Source organism: Neodiprion pinetum, chromosome 7 (genome assembly GCF_021155775.2).
Source record: "Neodiprion pinetum isolate iyNeoPine1 chromosome 7, iyNeoPine1.2, whole genome shotgun sequence".
In the NCBI taxonomy this organism is placed as follows: Eukaryota; Metazoa; Arthropoda; class Insecta; order Hymenoptera; family Diprionidae; genus Neodiprion; species Neodiprion pinetum.
In genome coordinates this window covers 3065433-3086227 of record NC_060238.1, presented here as the reverse complement: position 1 = coordinate 3086227, position 20795 = coordinate 3065433, and the positions used below count along the sequence as shown (strand labels likewise).

Sequence of the window (20795 nt, the reverse complement as noted above, 5' to 3'; positions counted from 1 at the left end):
AACCAAATTCAGAGATAATTGACTGGTCTTTCTCTTATTGCTTTTTCATTTCGAGTTTTCACAAAGAATGAGGGAATCTGTTAAATCTGACAAATTTATAAATCGTATCTTCACACGATTAGAGTCGAAAAACGCGTAAAAATTAATTTCGGAGTTTTCATGTCGCAGAAATGTGAAAACAGGCGGTAAAAAAAGTATCACAGAAAACTGAGAAAATGAAGAAAAAAGTCAATCTTCTAACATTATCAGCAATACATTTTAACCAGCATATTTATTCCCAATTTTCATATCATCTCGATTATATTATTTGGTGGACTTACCGGATATTTACGGAATTTTTTTTTTTTCTTTTCTCAGCAAATGATAAACCGTCACGTTATAATAATTAAAAACACACACATGTAGACACACACGCAAAAAAATATAATCACCCACGATTAATTATTCACACGTTAAAATCCTTGTCAAAAAATTCTCACAACGAGGTGAAATTATTAATTTATAATTTCTCCTCCTCCTTCCACCGACCATTTACTCTCAAAATTTCTTTCAAATAATTATTATTATCATCACCATCATTATTTATGTACGAATAAATTATGTATACCCGACAAGCGACTAGCTTTAAATCCCGCGAGTATTTCACGTGATTCTTAGTCCCGTTGCTGAAGACGAATATCGTCTGCATACATTAAATTAAACTTTCATACTACAGATTAAACCACTACGTATTTTCATATGCACTTATATACCAGCAACTATACAACACATATATGAAAGTATAGTGAGTCAGAGAACAGTGATTATAAATAATGGACGTATGTATTCAACTTTTGTACGTATTCGACTTTATCGACTGTAAATTTTTTTATAATATTCTAATATAATACGTTTTTTTTTTTTTTTTTTTTCTTTCTTATTTCTTCTTTTCAACGGATCTCGAAAATCATTTTTTTTTTGTTTTTTTTTTTTCAATTACTCCTGACATTCGCACTGTATAACAAATTGTAATTTTTTTTTGATTTACTCAACACTTGCGTGTGTTCGAAATTGTGAAAAATGATTTTTTTTTTCTTTGTCAGACGAATTCAACGTCGAAGATAGTTTCAAGACGAATTCCCTTTGATACTTGACGCGGAAAACTCCATACGAGATATTTCGAACTCGCGGTACAACGACCAAGGCACGTGAGCAAAGCAACGATTAATCTTTTTCGGAAAAAAAAAGATGTATAATTAACGAGATATAGAATCCCACTCTTCTCGCTTCTTTTATCGCATTCGAAGTCCGTCGTCTGTCTTCGGCTCTACAATAATATGATATAACGAGAAACAGTAAAGTAGTACATTTTTTTCTTCCCAGCCGCGTTGATCGGTGATGTTTTTGTTCTTTTCTTTTTTTTTCTTTGTTTTTTTTTAATAACTTATCTCCACCTTCTTGTATCTTTTCTAAGGTCATTAAATTTCTTCTTTTTTTTTTTTTTTAATTTTACCCTGTTATTCTTTGTAAGCCTTGTTCTTTACACACGATCGTTCAATTTTCTGAAATTAAATAAAGTGCGCGTGTGTGTGAAAATAAATTTTCGCAATTTTTGATAGGACAATTTTTGGAAACTCGATAATAAAAACAGAAAACAAAAAATTGTCAGCGAATAAATTTCCCTGATATTATTTTCTCGTGATAGGAAAATTAATATATGTATTCAAGTAATGTAACACTTTTGAATATGAAAAATTGAACGGGACATTGAATTTGGTTTTTTCAACTATTCCCGCTTTTCATTATAAACGTATATTATCGACCCCTGCGTGTGATTAAAGCATAGCGGTATAATAAACTATTGGAGCAAAATTACAACAGTATAATAAATCTTTCGATGTATTTTTAATTCACGTTCAGATATCTGTAAGACAAAAAAAAAAAATAAATAAAATAAAATAAAAAACAAAGTGAGTGGAACGGTAAAAAAAAAAAGATCGAAACGACGAAACGCAAAAGGATGAAAAATAGTACGAATCGTGGAATACGTGTAGAATTAGAATACGGATATGCAGGGCAGGTTTTATTTATATTTAGAATGCTTTTTCTCAAATTTCGTCAATTTCCGTTGATTTAATATTTCTTACCACAAATTGGCATCGTTCAGAATTTCGATAAACGTTTTATAATTGACGATGACTATTTTAATCGGAGGTAAATGATAGCGATACAAAAACACTTAGTATTATAACTCATTACGTATCAAACAAGCGACTTAATAAGCATTGGCTGAAGACGTATAAAAAAAAAAAAACAAATATTTAAAAAAAGTAGCAACGAAGATACGCTGATCAAGTCGTTGGGTATAATTTGCCATGGAAGTCTCGCTGTATTTTCCTCTGTGAATTATTCATCGCTGGGAATAAAAGTTTAATCGGAAACACTCGGATACTCTGTACAGGAAAGAACGAAAGGCAAATAACAAGACAACGCGGCGGATGATTTTTTTTTCGTTATCTTCGAATGAAGCAAGTTTTATTCTCAGCGTTCAGAAAGCAACATTGTAAAGTGTAAATGTAGGGAAGAAGCGAGATGATAAAAAGGCATACGTGTGTGATAGGTATAAAAGTGTAAAAACTACGGTAACTTAAAATTATATTAAAAGAAACTTTATGATTATGCAACAGGAATCGACGATCGATCAATTGATTCTTTAATTCAAGTTCACGCTGCGATTCGAAGGCTTTCGACTTCGCTTCCTCTTTGGAATCAGCTTCGACAGCTCCGCCACCTCCTCTTTTATCTCAGAAATTGCAGCCTCGTGTTTTCGCGTCTGTAAGAGAATTAGATAGAGAGCGAGCGGACGTTGAGATGGTTGTAAATTAGTGGAAGGAGTTTAGGTAACCCGAACTCGAGGTTTCAGTCGGTCGATGGTCGAAAAGCGTGCGACGATAATAAAGCACTTAAAAAAATTGATAAAGAGCCTGAGGACTGTTATTTTTCAGCTTATAATGCAATAAAACTTCGATGTATATAACGAGTATAATATAAACTTGTCGAATATGAGATTAAAGAATTTTTGTATTAAAACCTGAGGCGAGATAAAAACTTGATGTTTTTCAATGCTACTCCGTTTTTCGCATACAGTGTGGACGGAATATCGAATTCGAAAACAAGCAGGCTCAGTGTTTCAGGAACTGATTTAGATTCGAACAAAAAAAAGAAGAACTTGGCAGTTTCAAAGCGGACAAAATATTTTTGAAACGCACTCTTCAACAATTTCAGGTTTTTTTCATCCCCAAAATTGTGCAAAACAGAGGTAAAAGTTTTGAAAATCAAAAAAAATTTACGTATTAAGGTATTCCGCTGCGCTGAGGTAATTTCGTACGATCTGGTCGATTGAAATCAGACACTGTGTAGATCGACGCGTATCAGAATTTATCATCAATTGGTAAATGTGTCGTAGATAAAGAGAAAGGAAAACGAACCAGATGATATCTGCGTTGTGTTAAAGAGGCAATAAGCCAATAGAGAATTATCAATTACATCTGTGAGCGATGATAAAGGTCCGTGGCATGCTTGCCTATCGCGATAGCGCGCATACAGAATTTAATATGCTCTCCCAACAATCTTAACACCGGGATCACTGGCAAAAGCTTGTCAATAAATTGGTCGATGTTACAAACGATTAATAATATCGATATACGAGGAGAATCTGGATGACGATTAATATCTTTGCAAATATATTGTTCGTGTCACGTGTCTACTATACTTCTATTCTTTTATCTCGACAGAGATAATTCAACAGCCTGTTCAATGTCAAATACCCGTCAAACAGGATTTTGCCATATAGATGCCGAGAATGAATTGTGGCAAGGGAAAAAAACATGTGTCTTTCTTTGACCTTGTGATGCAACACTTGAACAATCTGAGATTCTATAAAATGCCTATAAAGGCTTTTAAGGTGATTTGGTCATCATTTTTTCGATCGATCAACGTTCTTTCATCCAAAGAACTCGTTGAAACCGGCCAAATTGCGATAGAAGTTGAAGAACTTAGAAATATGAAGTATTGCCATGATAAATTTAGATATTAATTTCTATAAATATTCATAATAAAAATTTCGAGAAGTATGCATTTTTTGAACGTCATTTGAACTCGGATCTTTTTACTTATCATATAATTGTTGAATTTCATTTGAAACATGCGCATAATGCTGAAGAATTTTCAGTGATTGAATCTTTGCGGTTTATTGATTGTAATATGCAGAACCTTGACAAAACTTCACCGGTTAGATTCTGGATGAGAAAACAAAAAAAAAAAAAAATTCAAACACTCACCAATGATTTCTTGGTGAATTCTTTTATTAGCGTGAATAGCTCTGGAACCGTCCAATCAAGCTCATCTTGTTTTCCGATTTTAATGTACGGACAAGATGGCATGTGCTTCAAATGTTCGCTCCTGTAAAACGCGTAAAATTCGAGATCAAAACTTTGAAAAGTAAATTGTCTGCACAGTTTATACTCGATGAACAATTTATAGGATGTGTTTTTGGGTGATAGGAGAACAAATAACAACTCGGACATTTTCTTTTATTCACAATCAATTTCAACTCCGTGCGAAGAACGTAAGCCAAAGAAAAAGAGTCGATGCAAAAATTTTACAAGTGGTATTTCAAGGACTTAAACCTACCAGGGATCGTCTTCCGAATCCCACTCGTCGAGCTGCTTGCTGCAGACGAAACACTCGACCAAATCTGGATCGTTTCGACCACCGATCAAGACGAAACCAGCGGCAGCCATTCGTTCTGGAGTGCAAACGCAGTCAGATTGAAATGGCCAGTTGTCAAACGACTCGAGTCTATTTTTTTTCCAGAATTGTGGATGGATACCTTGCAGCGAGCTGTCAAGGAGACAGAGGATACAAACTGTGTTAATAAGATCGGTGCGTAGTTTCCGCATTAAATTGTATTCGAAATAATATATGAAACCCTGATGAAAAGCCTTAGACTCGGAGATTGATAGCAAGATTTGTAGCCGATGTGTAGAAAATGAATTAATTGAGTTATACATAACTGATCAGTTGAAGAACAGTCAATTAGAATCATAAGTGAGGTTCAGTTAGGTTAGAATAGCGACTCGGAAACAGATTCCGCTGGTCCTGATTATCGCAGAATGCTTTTCGAACTTATAAATAAGCGCTAGTCGAATAAGCAGATTACAATATTAATATTCACTTACTGTAGTATCTCCATATCGAAATTATTTAATAATTATTGTGATTTGTTTATTTTTTCGAATATACGAACAGCTCTGCTGGGTTTTTCACGTTAATTTGAAAATTCGATGTATCGAACTATCGATTCGAATTCTGTTGGGTGAAAAAACAATCGAACGATAGAAGCTGCAGTTTCAAATCAAGTCGCCAGTGAGTCGGGAGTGCAAGCTGCAACGTGATTTCGAACTGAAGGATTGGAAATTAGAAGAGTTGAAACAGAAATCGTGAGCGGCTCATTTATCCAGAGACAACCGAGATTCGTCAGAAGCCTAAGAGTCTAAAAGCTAGGTCTGTTCGTGCGTGAATATGGCAGAAGCATCTTTGCTCCGAGGGTGAATTTTCTCGTACGAAAATTCAATTGAGCATCGTAAGTATATCCTTCTTGCATAAAATTCCAGCCAATCAGATTCATTCCCTTCGAAACGAATGTCGTGTCTGTTGTCTATGTACAATATTTAATCAACATTACCCATAATTCCTTGCGATTTTAACGGTCGGCAGTCCCCGCGAAAAGAATTGCCGGCGTCGTTTCTGCCTATCTTCACGTCGACTAGATTTCAAACAACGCGATGCGATTTCCGAGCTACGTATTATCACGATTATACGTCGCGTGGGGTTAATTAGGTGAAAAAATACCGTGGCGATTGGTTCATCAATTTTCATCGATAGATCAGACAGGCAGAAAACAGCGTCACAATCGAGGTATGTTATTACATACATCAATAACCGTTACAATTGTTACTTTGCGTACGTTGTACGATAGAAATATCCAGAACTCGTTGGTGATTTTAAACAATTGAACAGTAAAGATTGTTATACAAAGTATGTATGTCTACAACTGCATGATATCAACAGACGTGTTATGCAGCCATTTTCGTATGTTGAACACGTATGTTGAGCTTTGTTTTATGATTTTTACACCGAACAACATACGAGGTTATTATATTCGCTAATGTACTGCATCTTGACCAGATATCTCTTTCGCTGAATTCCAAACACTTGGCACATTTTGATACGCATGATTACTTTTGTCATCGATCTGTGAAGCGATACGATGAATTTATTGTTGACCTCTTGAGTCGTCGCTAACTTTGCTTGCGAGAATTCTAAGCCACCTGGTGGGAATTTCTGATCCAACGTTAGTTGAAATCTGTTAACTTATTAGCTCTGAAGATAATTTTGTCGAGTTGACAATTGTATTCTACGAAAACAATAAGAAGCAAAGTTCTAGAGAGCGTAATTGTGATTAGTTGGAACGTTATTGTCGATGGAATGAAAAATAACTCGAATCTTTGCTGTAGTTTCTTCAGAATTTTTCCCATTCTCACACGATGCTCATTTCTTAGAACTCATTCGTACTTCATTCCTCAAAGCCACTCGCTAATTCATTCGGCAGACTGATTGAAGAAGGGATTAACAAAGAAAAAACAAAGTCATAATCGTAGTAATCAAGGTGATAATTTTTTTATAAACAAAAAACTGTTTGAAAAATTTGAGGAAATTTAATTGACCTGATGAATTAGGTAGAGAAAAAGTAAGAGTAAAAATAGGTAATAAAAACCAAGGATACCAAGATAACTATACTGACGTATTGTTTTTCCTTCGGTGTGCTTATGATTCTTCAGGCCCAACTGAGAAAAAATCAAAAGGCGGCAGCGTCGTATGAAAATTAAGAAGAATAGAGAATTAAGAATAAAAGATGTCGTCGAACGATGCTAAATATCCGTGCATAATATGTCAGCAGTTGACAAATTCAATAACTGATCTTCATAATCATCAGAAACATTTTCACACATCAGAAGAGTTGTCGATGTCGGTTATACATCTTGTGCATTATATGTGCATGGAAAGAAATTTGATGATGGTGAAACAAATATTTGATACTTCAAACTATTCTACTGCGCTACAGCAATACTATGCCAACATTGGTCATAACAATTGTCCGGCTTACGAACCTAATAAAAATGCAAACATAGATGCTGAAAGCCGATTAAACACGGCGCATCATTACACTCCGTTGCAACTGCATTTTAGCGAAGAAAATAGCTCGATAATCGTCCCAAACAAGTGGGAAATTGAGTTTGGAAAGGTAGAGGAAATCAGCGACGAGAGTTTTGTCAATAGCGTAAACGGCATTTGCCGCGATTTGAGAAATATAGATAGGGAGAAAAAAGACTGTGGTAAAGTTGAAAGGCCTAAATTAACGGGCTCAAAAATTGATCGGAATAAGTGCAGAACCAGAAAAATTAGCAGGAGAACCGCAGCTGCTCACAAAAATAATGACAAAAATCATTGCAAGACTGTGATTTGGCAGAAGGAAAAAGAAAACTGTGGATTCTTGCAAAATGTACCGACAGGCGAAAGCTTACGAGGCAATGAAAGTTCCAGTGTTCTGGGTCAAACGAGACTTTCGAACTTCGAAGAAACTTTTCTGTGCCTGCCGTGATAGAAAGAGTCAATTACTCTGGTTAAAGAAAAGATTTCAGTTTTTCAAAACGACTATTGAATACAGAATATTTTTCTTTATTATTTTTATCTTCTCTTTTTTTTCTGATTATATGATTTTATTTTTTATGATTAATAATCGTTAATCTGTGATTAATAAATTTACAATCATCGTTTTTAATATTTGGTAAAATATATTTGATAGGCTCGGCAAACAGCAAGCAATAAGTCTGATTATGTTTTCAACTCTTTCAGTACAGTTTTATTTAAAATCCAAAAATTATAAAGCAAACAAAAAAAAAAAAAAAAATGAATTGTTTCACCACTTTTGTGCAACTTCAGTTCGAGGTTGGCTAATTTACTTTTATTATGTGTTTTGTATTTTCTGGCGTTTTTTATTTCCATAAATAAGTTTATTTGTCATTTTGCACGATTTTTTTGTTTCTTGTCGTTATAGCTATTTTTTGTTTACTTTAATTTCATTTCATACGAATATCGTTTCATAAAGTTCTGAGATTTTTGTTTATTGGTAAATATGGTTTTTTTTCTATTCTTTCAAAACAAGTATCCCAATTTTAATATTACCGATTAACAATTAACAATTAACAAAAATACAAACCAAGTAATATATAATATCATACCAGATGAAATAATTTCGAATAACACTTATACAATATATCCTATGATAGTCAAATAATATCAATAAGAGTATTATTATCACCAGTGGGAAAAAAAAATATTGGGTAATGGGAAAAAAATTTTTTTCCTTTTTTTTCACATTAAGAAATAATAGAGACTGATTAAAATATAGAATTAAGGTGAAACTAGATATAAAAGATGAACGTAGCTATACATTATGTTTTCTTTTGATTTGTGATATTTGATTGCTTCAGAGGTAAAAAAAAATATAGTAATCGTTTCAATTTTACATTTCTTCCCTCCATTTTTCGATTCTAGATTTATGATTACGTAGACAATTATTTTAAACGAGTAATTATGAATAGTAAGCATTTCTTTCCTGTTTTGTTTTCTCAGAAAATGATAATATCATTCTGGCCATTTAGTTTCTGAAACGCATATCAAATGCGTAAAAATGATCGCGAGTGCATCAGATGTTGTTTTATAAACGTAGAAAACTTAATTGAAAAAATAATATGTCCATACACAGAGTAAATTCTGTCTAAATTACATTTTATTCTCTTCTGATGTCCATACTGCTAATAACAGTCCATATCGTTGACATTGTGTCTCTCGTGAGCAACAATGATATCGTCGATGACAGAGCTGAAGCTGTTTGTATAGGTTTTTAGCCATCGATTTTTTTCCTCTATGTAAGCGTTCACGTCAAAGCCGAGAACCGATTGGAGAAATTCGTCTGTTCTAACTTTTGATATATATTGGAGTTTCTCAGATTCTGATAACTCTCCGTCGATGCTTACATTCGAAGGGTTGTAAACAGAGCCCAGAAGACTCATGTCGTCGGCCTCTGCGATCAGGTCGATTATATCGGTCGGTATCACTGACTGACATTCAAACTCTCCCGTTTCGCTTCGAGTGTTAACACCCGTCTGATTCTCAGCTTGCAGTAAAACTTCGAAATCCACTCTTTCTTTGTTACGGTCCCGAGGGACATCGCCTTCTGTACTATGAGACAGAGTTATCTTATATTTGACAAATATTTCCTGCAACATCTTCACTATTTCTCCAGACGTTTTGCATACTTGAAAATCACTGTCTTCCAGCGTGGTTAGGAGTACCTACGGAAAAATTATTCAGTTAATTTCAGACGAGTTAACTGCTAAGAGGAACCGCACTTTCGCATTTTTTAAAGGGAATTAAGTTTACCCCCAAGCAATTTTGGCGCGCCAACTCGTCTAGAGCCTTTAAAATTCTTCTTCTTATTTCGTTCTCATCAAGGGTAACTATTTTCTTATGTTCTTTGGAAAATGTATGAGTGGGAAATGCTCCGTCAAGCATTCCTTGATCACTCAGATGCGACGTTATAAATTGAGTCCAGAACTGAAGTGCGTTTACTTTGACTTCCCAGTGAAGATCCAAGACCGCCGCCATAGACATAGCCTCTGCCATTTCATGGATTGTTGATTTTCTGTAAAAATTGTCAGCGAATCATGAAGTGGCTTGAATTTCACCTACTCCGCTAAATACTTGTTCTCGATCAATTTACCCTGTTAGAAGAAAATCTTTGAACTTACGGCCACTTCCTATGAACGTACAACTCTTTGACAAGCATGACCGCTTCTCTTCTCACTATTGCTTCGCTTTCGTTAGCGATCAAGTCAATGGCCATTCTCTAAAAGTGACAATACAGGGTATTTTATAATTTACATTTAAGACTGATTTCTTTTAATTCAGAAATCATTCAATCGTTTATCATTTCAACAGAATTATGCTAAATGGTCGGTTTACCGGCAAATCAAGATGACACAATTTTTCATCCCATATTCGATTTATCCTGACAAAAGTTACAATGCAGGTGAGTGCCGTTGCTCTAACGTAGCTTTCGCCATCCTTTGTCGCCACGTCCACGATTAGTTGTGGAAATTCGTTCCCGAGAAGTAAATCTTGAAAAGCTGGATATTCTGGAGCAAAAGACACGATAAAGACAGCGATTAGTTTAAAAATCCCAAGTTTCGTTTATATTCTTATTCTAACTCTTGACGCGGTCTTACTGTCTTCAGATATCGTCGCGATTGTGTTGATCACTTCCAAAACGCTGTCTCTAACCTCCCAGTTTGGATCGTGTACCCTCTTGTACAATACCTGTCGCATTTCGTTCGTCAGACTGTCCGATGTCACCAGCAGGGCCAAATTTGGTGCCATAAAATTCTGAATCGCCAGTTTGCACAGCGAAAGTGCTTGGAGACACACCTGAACAATATTAAGTCTCATTCAAACAAGCGTTCAGCCAAGAGTCAATGATATAAAATTATTTCGCAATGGCTAAAGGGTACCCAGACATCGAGCCCTAAACTAATTGAAAAGAAATTATACTCATTTTGCAGCTTTTGAGCCTCAAACTTTTTACCTCTGTGAGTTATTTTTTTACTTTGCTCGCTTCTTCCTAGTTTTTCTTCGCAACTCATTTTTATTTACAAACTAACTTTACCAAAACGCATGAAAACAGTATGCGTACCTTGGGTATGGCGTTTGGATGATTCAGGATTGTTTGAGCCATTGAAAGAATGCCAATAGTTTCCAAACACTCTTGCCACTTGAGTTTATACTTCTGTAGAATTATTGTGAGACCTTCGAGCAGTGCTACCAAGAGTTGCGGACATTGCGCTATTGGATCGCCATAAAGAATTCCCTTGTATCTTGGTACGTGGCGATTTGCATGCTCGTTTCTCTGCTCCTGAGACGAAGTCGCGGGTTGGCTTTTCGGTTCTTCGTTTGTCGCAACTACGTACTGCTTTAGAACGTGCGACATCAATTGAAATATGATTACCGCGCTGTTCTGCAATAAAAAAAAAAAAAAAAAAAAAAACATCAAACGTTTGGAAATGTGAGATAGAAGCTTTTACTCACCCTGTCTATGAGGTCTATGGTCTCCAGCGCTATTTGAATAGACGTTTTGGCGATTAACTCAGTCGGCAAATCTCCTCTGATCAAAATGTCGCGACTCATGTAGCCTAGTCTCTGGGTGTAAGTATTCGTTAGAGCAAAGAGTTTGAGCATAAAGATTTCCAATACGTCCTCAGCCAGATCAGGAAGCCGCATACAAACGGTCAGTGGCATGATCTGTGTAACACATTTATTAAAATGGTTTTTCCTTCCATACTCGAGATGAAAATAAATTCTTAGCGATCAGAATTTTGGACTAAAATATCGATGTTTGATTATTCTGAAGATCGTACCATTAGAATCACCACGTGGATTTCCATCTTGTATTCACTAGGCTCTTTTAAAGCGCATAGGCTAGTAATCTTCTTCCAGTACGTTAAAACGAGTTTTCCGCCCCTTGATATGTCGAGAATGAGTTTTTTAGCAACCAGCATAGAGTCTATGTAACGTAAATTGGTTGCAAAAACTTTCCACGTTTGGCTGTCGGCGGTCCCATCCGTTTCATTGACTCCATCTTTCAGTCTCATGAACAACAGTAAGTACACAAGTTTCATAATGTGTGCATAGAAGTTTGTGCTTATGCAGGTTTCGAACAATCCTTTTATCCTGCATTCCAGATTCGCCATCGACTCTAAGAGTCGGGGTATCGTGTTATCCATACTGGCAAAGAGTGTGTTTTCCATTATTGCTGTGAGCAGAGCTAACGTAGTAAGAAGCTCAGAATTTTGCTCGAGGTAATTTTCTTCCATCGAAGGGTGAACCTGAGAACTGAAATTGTTCCTGACCAAAGGTTCAACAGCTTTGGAAATAACATGTTCGCAGAATGTCGTGTTTCCTGATTCGGCCAGCAACAATTTCCAAACAAAATTTTGACTCTCTCTGGTCACGTACAGTGTGTGGTTAGAATGGCAAAACCGTATCACATCTCGCCAGGTTTCTGTAGAAATGACAATAAAGTGTGTGTGTGTGTGGAAAGTTCATTACTTTGAATGCATTAAATAAATTGACTATGACAACAAGACTGTGTTTTCTACTTGGAAACGCTAAATTGTCAGAATTGATAAATTGTGACTAGTAATTTACATTGTATCGAGTCAAAATTGAAATATTAATCCAAGTTGAGGTAGTAAAAAATGAATTGCAGTTTTCCTGGTTTCAATAATCAGAGATAACGAATGAAGAGATAAGTACTTGACAATTGTACTGCAAGTTGTTGCTTGGCTGGTGCAACAAAAGAAGTTTGAAAAAGAGTAATTCATGTCTAAAGAACATACATGAATCATTGGGAAAATCACTGTTCCAAGCAAAGTTTGAAATATTCTGTTGTTTATCTAGCTTTCCTTGTCTTATGCAACTCTCGTTTGCCACTATGGATGCGTGTGAAATGTTTATTAACATTTTACCAGCCTCGATAATCCACTGCCGTCCGCTTTTGTGCTTAACAAACTCGAGCAGCATGCCCGTATAGGCCATTTTGACAGAGGCCTGGAGGTTTGCATCATTTAGGGCAAAGGCGGCGCTCAGTTTCTTGAATATATCTTCACGGTACCAGAAGAGGAAGTCAAACTCATCGCGACCCAAGAGTCCAACTAGCTTGACGGTGAACACCATCACAGCCTGACAGGGCTTCTTTTCCGCGGTCCAAGTGTTCAGAGCTTTCAAAACCCATTTCTGCAAAACGGATTTGTCGATTTCTTCGTTTGGGCAACCTGGAAGAATTGCAAACGTCCATTGTCCAAGTTCTCTGCGTAATTGGCACCGTGGAGGTAAGTGATTACGAATATTGTCCATAACTTACATCTGTTGGAAATACCCTTCTCGATGTGGGTCAGCAGTATGTCGAAGTAAGTCGTCGAAGAGATGTAGTAGTCGGGCAGCAAGAAAAGATTGAGAACCTCCTTGAGCTTGTCCAATCTATCGGGAGACTTCTTTGAGGACATTGCTAGTGGACTTATGCCAGCAATCGTATTTGCACGATAGTATGAGTGGTGTGTAAGTTTATCCGGCGATCGGTGCAAAGGATTACTTATTTATTGCCAAAACATTGTCAATCTCAGCCAGATGGACACTTTTTGTCTCTAGAGCAAAAACTCTCTTTGTGTCAGTTTCAAGTTTTGCAGATGACTGTGTTCGGTTGCTGTGATATTTTATGCACACATTTGTGTATGTAAGTGTGTTCCTGAGTGTGTTCAGTTATATAAAGACGACATGGGGCATAAATGTTTTTTTTCCTTTAGATTGATTATGTATTTCTTTGTCGTCTTCGTCTTCTTTTGAACAAATAATTTTCATTGCTTGTGACTTGTATGTGTGTAGTGTGCTACAGGTGCATGTCGTCGTTGGCTTCCCCGCATAACGTTAATTATTTACCGCGACCAGCCGACTTATTCTGCACGCGTTATTTGCATACTTGAGTTCTTCCCCACTCGCAGATTTTTAATTGTAACAGGGAAATGGAATGACTTAAGGAGGTAGACGGTTGGTAATCAGCTACCATTGCGCATTTAATGTGGAAAAAATACATATATCTGTAATTATATCACACTAATGATAACACTGGCGTCCCTCACTCCTCATATTGACATCAGGCTCGTGCGTTGAATCCACGACACATGTTGATTATGATGATTGTACGATGGTATTCAGGAACTACTGTGATTCGTGAAGCCTAATGCTGTGGACTACGCATGCGCGTGTCGCGTGCAATCAGAGCATGCGTGCTGTCATGGTAGCAGAGATCTGCATTGGAGTCATAGGCATCCTTGTCTAGTTCCACATGCCAGACAAGGATGCCTGTGGCTCCAATGCAGCTCTCTTCTCATGCGAGAATGTTGCATTTTTCGCTCTATTCTTATACATCTATGGTGCTGTCACCAATTTCCTCAATACGCAACGTGTTTGTTTGCAACAGCACGAGAGCCGTCGTCTCCAATGGCTACGCTTGTTCACCCTTGGTTTCCTAAAATTCGGTACATACATTCCACACCTTGATATAGCCATCTGGAAAGACAAGAAGAAGAAAGAAACTTTCCAGAATTCCTTACGTTTACGTTGCCAGTGGCATCCACTGAAACGTAATTTCACGTCTCTATTTCAGTGGTGGCAGCACTCGCGACGCGAAATGTCATCACACGCAGCGTCATTTCGATTCGAGCGTCGGTGCGTTCCGGGCGGATTCAAACGGGGTTACCAATCGTTGGTATTGGCGACTTGATCTCTAAAGACATCACGCTCCACATGATGGAAAAATGTATCAGATTCCAATCTCTCTTAGATCGTTTCTCTCGAAAATTTGTTGGCGCGAATCCGCGACCGTTTATTCCGGGGGTGAGGCGATCAGCGCCTTGATCGATGCGAATTTTGTCATCACCCGAGATTTAGTTTCGGAAAATGTGTAGAGGAATGATTAATACTATCCACATGCACATGAAAAATTACATCTTGATTACAAGAATATACATATATTTACAGAGATTTTCACAGTTTAGTTTCGAAAACTATCTGAAATTTTCATTCGTTTCACTCATTGATACGAATAATTTATCTTTACACTTTTCTCTACTGATTTTTTTCATTTCCTGAGTGCGTAAGTCATTCTCGAGTGGTCTACCTGCGCAATCAATATTGAACTCGCAACGTATTTTAATGTAAATAATGAATTACTGACAAATAGCAATCCATTCTCCAACCAATTGTACGTCAAATGTTGAATAAGTGTAATTAAATGCTGCTACTAGAAAAATATCAAGATATAATTCATTAAACACTTAATAAGAATTCGTCTTATGATTCTCTCGAATTCATATGAAGCCCCATTTCATTCATTTGAATCAGTCATTTAAATTCACCTCAACTTATGCGCTGCATAACCCATTTGAAATAATTTGAATTCACGTCAATTTACGCAAATTAGGTACTTGCAATGACGTGAAGTTCGTTGGAAATTATTTTGTTATTCAAACTTGAACAGTTTTAGATGCGTCGATTGTGTGGTGAAGTCATTTGGAAGGTTTTCAGTTTCGCAATCATTTGCGCGCTTGATTACGATACACTGAGCTCTTCGCGTAAAAACTTAAGTTATGTGAAATTTATGTGAAGTGGTGATCAAGTGAGTGGTGATCAGAATGGATTGATAGTTGACAAAGTTTCTCCGATGATCGGACGGTAAGTTATCATCAGATCCATTATGCATGATTTTAATAATCATGTAACCATCGCGCCATTATATGTATACCTTTTACATAGACAGAGTAAATTCCTAACGACTGTATGCAGATCGGACGTTTGCTAAAATTGAATGCGCACGCGCCACGATCCGAGAGCAATTGTTTGCCAGGTCGACCAACTGTCCCTAACCTCAAAAATTTTGCCAGTTATGAAATGAGCATAACTACCTCCGAAAACATTTTTGAGGTTACATTTGTGACGGTTGGTTGCCCTGGCAGACAGTTGATCTCGGATCGCGGCATGTGCGTATTCAATTTTAGTAAACGAAGGACGATGCAGTCGTTAAAAATTCACTCTGTTTATAATAATCGAGTGCAAAAGAGAAATTGTATTCGATATTATGCTTCCGTTTATGATTTGGTTTTGATAACTGTACAGATATCAGGTCATGGTCAGTCAAACAGAATGCGATGTCTGTAAAATTGTAGTAGGTATACTATAAAGTACAGAAACCAAGCTTATTTACTTGTATTTCAATTTCAAACTTGATCGACCCTTATTGGATAAATCGGTCAATGACAATTCATATCAGTCGTGTTATTTCCTTCATTGTGAGCAATGATAATGTCTCTAACGACAGATTCGAAATTGCTCGTGCACATCTTCTCTAGCGAGTTACTTTTTTCGTTTATGAAACTGTCGACGTCACACGTTACAACGGATTGTATGAATTCATTTCGTCCGACTTTAGACGCGCGTTCTAACTTCTCCTCATTGGTCAATTTTCCGTTGGCGTTTATGCTCATCTGATGCATGCCTTCGTTAACTGGTGAAAAAAACTTCACTTCCTTAGCGTCTGTAAACGAGTTTATAAGGTTCGCTTGCAACTCCTGATTATCTTCGGATTCTCCAGTTTCACTCTGCAGATCCGCACTCCAACGACTTAGACTGTTGTTGTCCGGTGATGAGTTGCCGGATGTCGTAATACGGTCTTGATTGCGATAAGCGGTTTCCATGCTGCAAGACGGGCTTATCTTGTAAGTTACGAAAGATTGCTTAAGTCTCTTCACTATGTCTCCGGATGCTTTGCGGACTTGGAAATCACTTTCGTCTTCTAAAGTGACAAGGAGTACCTGCAGTGCAAAAGTTTGTCAACGAATTTTCAGTATAATCAACTGTGATAAAGGCACGTGTCTAAAACACTTTTAAAATGAAATTGAAAACTTACACCGAGGCAACTGCGATTCGCTAATTCGTCGAGGGCCTTCAGAATCCGTTTTCTTATTTCCTGTTCGTCGAGGGAAACTATTTTTCTATGTTCCTTGGAAAATGTGTGGGTCGGAAACGTTCCGTCTAGCATACCCTGGTCGCAGAAATGCGATTTTATAACTTCTTTCCAGAATAGAATCGCGTTCACTTTGACTTCCCAATCAAGATCCGAAATGGCCACAACACACATTGCTTGCGTCATTTCGTTCACCGTTGATCTTCTGCAAAAGTCATGAACCCAAAGCGTTAGTCACGGAATGATTCGAATGCTTGTCGAAACGTTTTGTTCATCACTTTCATTTACATCGTTAAAGGGGAACATTTGAAACTCACGGCCATTTCCTTTGAACGTACAACTCTTTGACAAGCATAACCGCTTCTCTCCGCACTATCGCTTCGCTTTCGTTGGTCATTAGATCAATGGCTAATTTCTGAAAGAAAGAAATCGTGGTGATTCGTCACGCGTGAGACATCACAAGTGAATTTTTTACACCGTTCAACAAAACAACGTCAAAAGTGATCGACTTACTGGCAAATCAAGATTGACAAATTTTTCGTTCCATATTCTGTTTATTTTGACAAAAATTATTATGCATATGAGCGCCCCTGATCGAACGTAACGATTGTCGTCGTTTATGGCCATGTCGATTGTTAGCTCTGGGAATCCATTCACAATGAGCAAATCTTGGTAGGCTGGATATTCTGCAAGAATGATTTTATAACGTAGGGATTAAATTCACAGTACTGAACTTGCTTCAAATATTTTTTCATTATTTAATTCGTGTTCTGGGGTCTTACTGTGTTCCGATATCGTCGCAATCGTTCTAATCACGTCCAAAGTACTAGTCCTGACCTTCCAGTTAGGATCGTGCATTTTTTTGTACAAAATGCATCCCATTTCATCCTCGCGACTGTCGGATTGTACCAACAATGCCAATTTTGGTGCCATAAAATTTTCCACTGCCAATTTGCACAGTGTCAGTGCTTGGACACATACCTTGAATGATATTAGGACAAGTGAACATGAATACTTGAAATTTATTCCAAAGTAAATAGAGACCAATTGATCAATTTGGTGCTATCCAACTTTCTTGTCTTTACTCGTGCGATGAGATATTTGAATCTTGACGAAAATAATTTATATCGCACAAATTCATTTGAAATGCCACATACGATGTTTTTTTTTTTCAAATACCTAACACTCATGCTTTGGAAGTTGCGTAAAATAATCTCTGACAAGCCGAAGACATCGTTGACAACTATTATTGTATGCTCTAAGATTAAGTACGAAAACTCTTTTGAAAATTCCTAAGTATTAAAATTCTTGAAATTTTAATACCAAGTATTATATCCGTAAATATTCACACATTCATTGAAATCTCGTGAATTTGCTAATAGTTATTATCTGTTTTTCAAGAATTTTTATTGAAATTGTAGGTATTTGAAAGTGGAAGGTTTCAAGATAGGTTCAATGAGTTGACACTGTGTGATTGATCAATGCTAAGCCCTTCGAACGAACGTATCATTGGCAGATCGTTTGTATCTAAAAGATTCAAAAATCAGGTACAAACTGACCTTCGGAGTGATTTTTGGATGATTGATGATGTCTTCTGCCAGGGTGAGAATGCTTATGGTTTCCAAACAGTCTTGCCACTTGAGTTGATACTTGGTCAGAATCGTCGCGATACCGTCCATCAGTGTAGACAAGAGGTCTGGGAATTTGATAATCGGATCCCCGCGGACTCGCCACTTTCGTCTATCAATTCTTACATTCTTTATGTCGTCTTGTTTGAGATCTGCGAAACCGGTGCAACTCACTCCGTTCGGACACATTTTACTGCTCCGCAAGTTAACGTAGTTGTTCAACGTGTGCGACATCACTTGAAATATGACCACCATGCTGTCCTGTGAACGAGAAGAATGTCGAGGATATTGTAAAGTCACAACACTGTTCATTATTACCAAGTTAATGGGTTCGATCAAAGCTTACTCTGTCAACGATGTCCAGGACATCGATTGACAGCCGGGCCGAAGTTTTGGCGATATCTTCCGCCGGTAGGTCATCGTCGTTGAGAACGGTACTTCGAACCATGTAGCTCAATCTCTGGGTAGCGGGGTCAGTCATTGACATAAGTTTGTATGCCAACGTTTCGATTATATCCACATCAACCTCGCCTCTCGCTACGCATGATGACATCGGCATTAGCTGCAAGTGAGAAACAAGACTGAGATGAAATACCGCAAACATGATTCTCGTTATAAGTGAACAGATTTGAATCCTCCGATCCCGATCTGACTTCTTCTTACCATCATCAGAATGGCGTGATGCTCGATTTTTTTATCGTCGGGTTCATTGATTTCGCATAACTTGTTCATCCTTTTCAAGTAAGTCAAGAATATTTTTTCGCCTATGACGATGTCCTGGATGTGTCTCTTGACTATCAGCACCGATTCGATGTACCTTAAGCTATCCTTGAATACCCTCCAAACTTCTTTCTCGACCACTCCGTCGGGTACCGTCATTCCGTCCTTTAGTCTTGTGAACACAATCAGATACATCAGGTTCATAATGTGACGGTAGAAACTTTGGCTTGTGCATGTTTCGAACAAGATTTGAAGCTGCAAATCTAGACTCGTCATCGTCGCCACAAGACGCGGTATGGTGTTGTCCATCGTGGCGAACACCGTTTTCTCCATTACCTCAGTTATCAGTTCCAACGCGGTGAAAAACTCGGCATTTTGTGCCGGATTGTTGAGATCTTCGAGCTCAGGATGAACCGGAGTGGCGATATTGCGGTTGATCAGAGGCTGGGCGATCACCGAAATCACTTGTTCGCAAAATGTCGTGTTCGACGATTCGGCGAGGAGTAATTTGCAGACGAATTTTTTACTCTCTCTGGTCACGACCTGCGGCTGTTTACTCGATTCGGTGAGTTTGACCACTTCTTTCCATGCACCTGTGAAACGAATCATATTCACATCGTGTTTGATATTGCCTCCAAGATGAGACTTTGGTTCTCGATTAATGTTACTAGTTGATCGTCAAACCTCGGTTCACGCTCACCAGACTCGATGATCCAACGTCGTCCGCTCTTGTGATTAACGAATTGGAGGAACATTCCAACGTAGGCAACCTTAACGGACGTCTGAATGTCGTCTTTCTTGAACGCGAAAGCTGCGCACATTTTTTTGAACGCATCCTCGCGGTACCAGAATAGAAAATCGAACTCGTCGCGACTGAGAAGTCCAACCAATTTCACGGTGAACACTATCACTGACTGACTTGGTTTCTTCTCGGCCGAAGTCCATGCTGCCAGTGCGTTTAGAACCCATTTTTGCAGGATCGACTTGTCGATGTCGCAGCTTCTGCAACCTGCGCAACGTGGTAAAAAAAAAATGCTTTGATCTCGATTTCAAAATAAAGATACGCAAAGTTTGAAAAATCTTACATCTGTTTGAAATGCTCTTCTCGATGTGTGAAAGGAGATCGTCGAAGGTCGATTCTGACGCCGCGTTGTAATCCGGCCGTTGAATAAGGCCGAGAATTTCTTTGAGCTTCGCGTTTCTGTTCGAAGGTTTCATGATCACTATGCGATCACATCGGTGTTGTTATAACTGCACTTTAAAATTATTTGTTTCCAATTACTCCGTCGCTTTCACATTGTAATAATACTCGCCTATGGTGTAAACTACCTACGCACAATTGCACTCACAACATGCGAGGAGTGTTGGTCACTTCTACCGTCCGCTATCCGTAGGAAAACACAACGAACAAAGTGAATACCAAGAATGGTATGAACCGACTGAGACGGCGCGGTGTAGTTGCGTAAAAGAACGCTACAGCAGCGTAGCAAAGATTAGATAAACAATCTTCCCGGAATATAATCTTTTCCAGCAATGTGTGCGAATGCAAGACGCATACACACACTTCAAGTCAGACAACCAGTAACGAGACTGGCTAATAAATACCTACTATCGGTAGCCTGAGGCTCAAGTTGAGAAGGAGGGATTAATGTATATATATATATATATATATATATATATATATATATATATATATATATATATATATATAT

The 20795-nt window shown here is 37.6% G+C and overlaps 2 protein-coding genes and 1 long non-coding RNA gene across 3 annotated transcripts in view; 1 reads left to right on the top strand and 2 right to left on the bottom strand.

Moving 5' to 3' along the window:
- Positions 1-2325: 2325 nt before the first annotated feature.
- Det (baculoviral IAP repeat containing deterin) lies at positions 2326-5362 on the bottom strand. The gene is made up of 4 exons (XM_046634555.2): positions 5220-5362; positions 4672-4881; positions 4320-4440; positions 2326-2812 (listed from the first exon to the last, which is right to left on the bottom strand). The coding sequence occupies exons 1-4, from the start codon at positions 5231-5233 to the stop codon at positions 2693-2695; spliced, it is 465 nt and encodes a 154-aa protein (XP_046490511.1). The 5' UTR covers positions 5234-5362; the 3' UTR covers positions 2326-2692.
- Positions 5295-20795, top strand: part of LOC124222978 (uncharacterized) — a 49968-nt gene continuing 34467 nt past the window's right edge. The window contains exons 1-2 of the long non-coding RNA XR_011177622.1: positions 5295-5623; positions 5758-5958. This is a non-coding gene — a long non-coding RNA (uncharacterized lncRNA). The remainder of the gene's footprint in view (positions 5624-5757; positions 5959-20795) is intronic.
- LOC124223270 (uncharacterized) lies at positions 7764-20646 on the bottom strand. Its single transcript, XM_069137752.1, has 20 exons — positions 20169-20646; positions 19784-20092; positions 19027-19676; positions 18710-18925; positions 18295-18624; positions 17518-17716; positions 17249-17421; positions 17053-17150; positions 16679-16940; positions 16024-16583; positions 13082-13308; positions 12687-12992; positions 11577-12220; positions 11248-11460; positions 10856-11176; positions 10392-10590; positions 10129-10301; positions 9915-10012; positions 9547-9808; positions 7764-9458 (listed from the first exon to the last, which is right to left on the bottom strand). Exons 1-20 carry the CDS (start codon positions 20299-20301, stop codon positions 8919-8921), a joined length of 5913 nt encoding a protein of 1970 aa, XP_068993853.1. The 5' UTR covers positions 20302-20646; the 3' UTR covers positions 7764-8918.